The following is a 3,355-nucleotide window of genomic DNA, read 5'->3' on the forward strand; positions in this document are numbered from 1 at the left end:
ATGTTCACCGATCGAACTCGTGAGTTTGCTGTCCAGTCATTTCATATATCGCAACGATGGTTATAGTGCCGTTGTTAGTCTAGTACGTTGTCCCTGGTCAACATCATATTAATTACAGAATTACCAGATAAATAATGACAATGTGCTGTGAGAGTAAATTTCTTTGTCCAACTTAAGAAGTGAATGTATTGTGGTGACACACCTGCAGTCTTGCTTTACAATTTCTTTAAGCCTTGATGCTACGATCTTTTATAACAATGTCTGGCAGATTTAAATTGTCCTTGTCTCTTTTTAGTGATATCAAACAACAACTAGTTGTTTCCCCATCATCTGGGTCTCTGAAATACGACGACTGGTGCTGTGTAAAGAAAGCCATATTACCTCTCTCGAGAGGGAGCGTTTTTTTTTATATTAATCTTGTCAGTTTGTTACATTTCTTACATGAAAGTTTGATTCTGACTGCAATGATTCGACCAAATTCACATCATAATTTCTTGGATCCTTGTTGTCGTGCTGGGCGAATTGTACAGTTAATGAAAGTAAAAATAAACTCGCTTCCGAAGAAGATACATCAAAGAAATCTCATGGAGACCAAACTTTGATTCTAAATACACGATCTTTGGTTATAGCCCTTCTGTCCAGAGAGAGGGGCTTTTATTTTACTTTTGAGTTGGAATTGATTTAGAATTTTGTCCTAGTGACTGGTTTGTGCTGGTCTCAAAATAAGAGTGCACGTGGGGCGTGGGTGGGTGGTTCAACTGGTTTGAGGGCGCCACTGGTAGATCCTACTTCTTTTCTTTCCCTCTGTTGTTTCTGTCTTTATCGTGTCTTGCTCTACCGGCGTCTGTGGTGAAGCGGTGAGGTGCTTTGATATCGCAGTCGCAAGCAGGAGATCGACTCTTGTCCGGAGAAATTAATTTTTTTGTCAAGCATCTCGGTCATGTATACTGTACTATGACAAGCAGGGTCGGAAGCTGGCCTCCTAAATAATCTAAAATTGTTGCGATGTGGGCTTAAAACACCTACCATAGATTTTTTTTTCTCTTCGTGCGCTAAACGACCATTATGGGTGCGCTTCTCTTTACTAACATAATCAAATAAAGCACACGGAATCCCTGTTTTTTATCACTCGCAGATTTTGTTTTATTAACAGTTTTACGGCATTTGTAAAATTATATACTGTAAAGTCATATGCGTGCCGAAGATTAGAGCGTTATAGAGAGTAGCAAACACAAAAAAGAAAAAGGGGAGATAAGAATGATTGATGTTTGATAGGAAACGAGCAAAATTTAAACTAGGCACATGCAAGCTAATTGATAGTGGATTCTTCAGCTGCATTTCTGCCCAGCGAAAACGGGTTATATGTTGACTTCAAAATCAAACAGTGAAAGTATTTTCGTTAGTAAAGAACCCAGAATCCTAAGAATTTGTATTATTTCAAATGTGACCGAAGGTAATTTGTTCCCTGAAAGCAATATGCCATACGGTACAAAAAAAACAACAAAACAAAACAAACAACAAAACAAAACCCCAAAGAAAAACCAACAATCCGCCCTTCCACATGTGTAGCAATTGCAGATTTTAAACTGTGTATGATCTTTGGCGATAGTATACGAATGCAGTCTTACACATACCCCACCTGGCAGCTTTTCATTGGACACTTCCATATCTTATTTTGTTCTTTACTCACTGGAAAAAGGCCTTCGTCTTGCGATTTTTTCTTGACACCGACAAACGGGGTCTATGATGATGACAGACATCAGCTTGGTACGGTTTACTGTTGCTTTCAAATCCAAATTTGTCTTTTTTAAAAACTCTTAAAAACGAGACCTTACACATAACCCTATCCGTACGCCCTGGGGTCATTTTGTACTCCCGGGGTATTCTTCACATTTTAGAATACTTCTAGTACGAAGACCTATTTGAAACTTTGAGTATTTCTCAAAAAATCATTTTTGACAGACTGCTATGCCAAACGTACGGATCGGATTAACGAGTAAATTTCCTCTTTGGAAAGTGGTGGCATAGAATAGAGTTCCCCACGTCGTATGGATACGAAAGTAAAACACGATGTACGGATATAAATTAAATCTACACTATTTTAAGTCTTTGTTTGTATTTCGCACATAGGTTAACAAGACCTAACATTAAGTCCTCATTTGATGCTATACACTCTCAAGTTCTGATATATGAATTGTACACGCAGTCCTCGTTTGGCTGTTACACTCTAAGTCCTTACATGTTGGGTAACCCCCCCCCCCCCTGACAAAACAGTCGTGAAAGGTCATAAAATTATCCAACCCCACATAAGCACTTACGGAGGGAAAGATGTTTACTTTAAATTTTTTGAAACATTTTGACCAACAAAAGCCCTTAATGAGGTCGTTGGTCTTTATTATCTTTGTATCAGACATGGAAAAAAAAAGCTTCAATTTACTCTCGTCCCCAGATTGTCGGGAAGTGTTCAATGTGTTGACTTGGTGTTCCATACAAGCACAATGTATCTGCTCTAACGCCACTTTATATAAGACAATCACCTGTAAAAGACAACCACCTATATAAGACAATCTCATGTATAAGACAACCACCTATTAGATATAAGACAAATCTCCTGTATAAGACAACTACCTGTATAAGACAATCACCTATGCCTGGTTTATTTGAAGGTCCAGACCATCAATGATTTATTTATAGAGGCACCAGCCATCCATGTCCAGGTGCTGATTTAGCCTTTTTATTTGAAGGTCTAGCACGCTACGGCGCTCTACTGTAAATCCCGCCCGGTGGACCACGGTCTACTGCGATTTGCACGTCGAGTGTGGTGTGTCTCGCCTGATTGGCCACAGTCTATTGCGATATATAATAGGCGGGGCCCATCGGATCAGTTTCTCGCGGCTTCAGTGCACACTATAAATAGACCAACTGCCCAAACCGATCACCCGACGTCCGGCCTAGAAAACAATCACATTGTTGTTTAAGGTCATCATCGGTGGTTTTGTTGGTTTCGCCTCTCCCGTGGAGGACAACCCGGCAAGCCCCAAACCAACAAAACCGAACCAGTGACGCCCATGGCCACCACCTATAACACGTCGAGTGTAGCGCAAGTCTCGCTGGATTGGCCACGGTAACGACAGCGCTGAGGACATTTACACCAAAGACAGAGGAGTTTACAACTGTGGTGTATGGGGGGGGGGGGGGGGGGGGCCCCCCCTTTTTGCCCGGGGGGGAAAAAACAAAAACTTTGCGGTGATTATGATTGACAAGAATGTCGCAACAGTAAGTGACCCGCCGGGCTTGTTTAAACCCCCCCCCCCCCCCCAATTTTTTTTCCTTTTCCCCCACCCCCCCCCCTTAA

General features: G+C 41.3%; 1 protein-coding gene across 1 annotated transcript in view; it reads left to right on the plus strand.

The window, feature by feature from the left end:
* Window positions 1-3,355, plus strand: part of LOC101853033 (mucin-2-like) — a 4,693-nt gene continuing 1,338 nt past the window's right edge. The window contains exon 1 of the mRNA XM_035972338.1: window positions 1-19. Coding sequence (XP_035828231.1) covers window positions 1-19 — 19 coding nt within the window. The remainder of the gene's footprint in view (window positions 20-3,355) is intronic.

The sequence above is a fragment of the Aplysia californica genome, unplaced genomic scaffold (assembly GCF_000002075.1).
Source record: "Aplysia californica isolate F4 #8 unplaced genomic scaffold, AplCal3.0 scaffold00657, whole genome shotgun sequence".
Taxonomy (NCBI): domain Eukaryota; kingdom Metazoa; phylum Mollusca; class Gastropoda; order Aplysiida; family Aplysiidae; genus Aplysia; species Aplysia californica.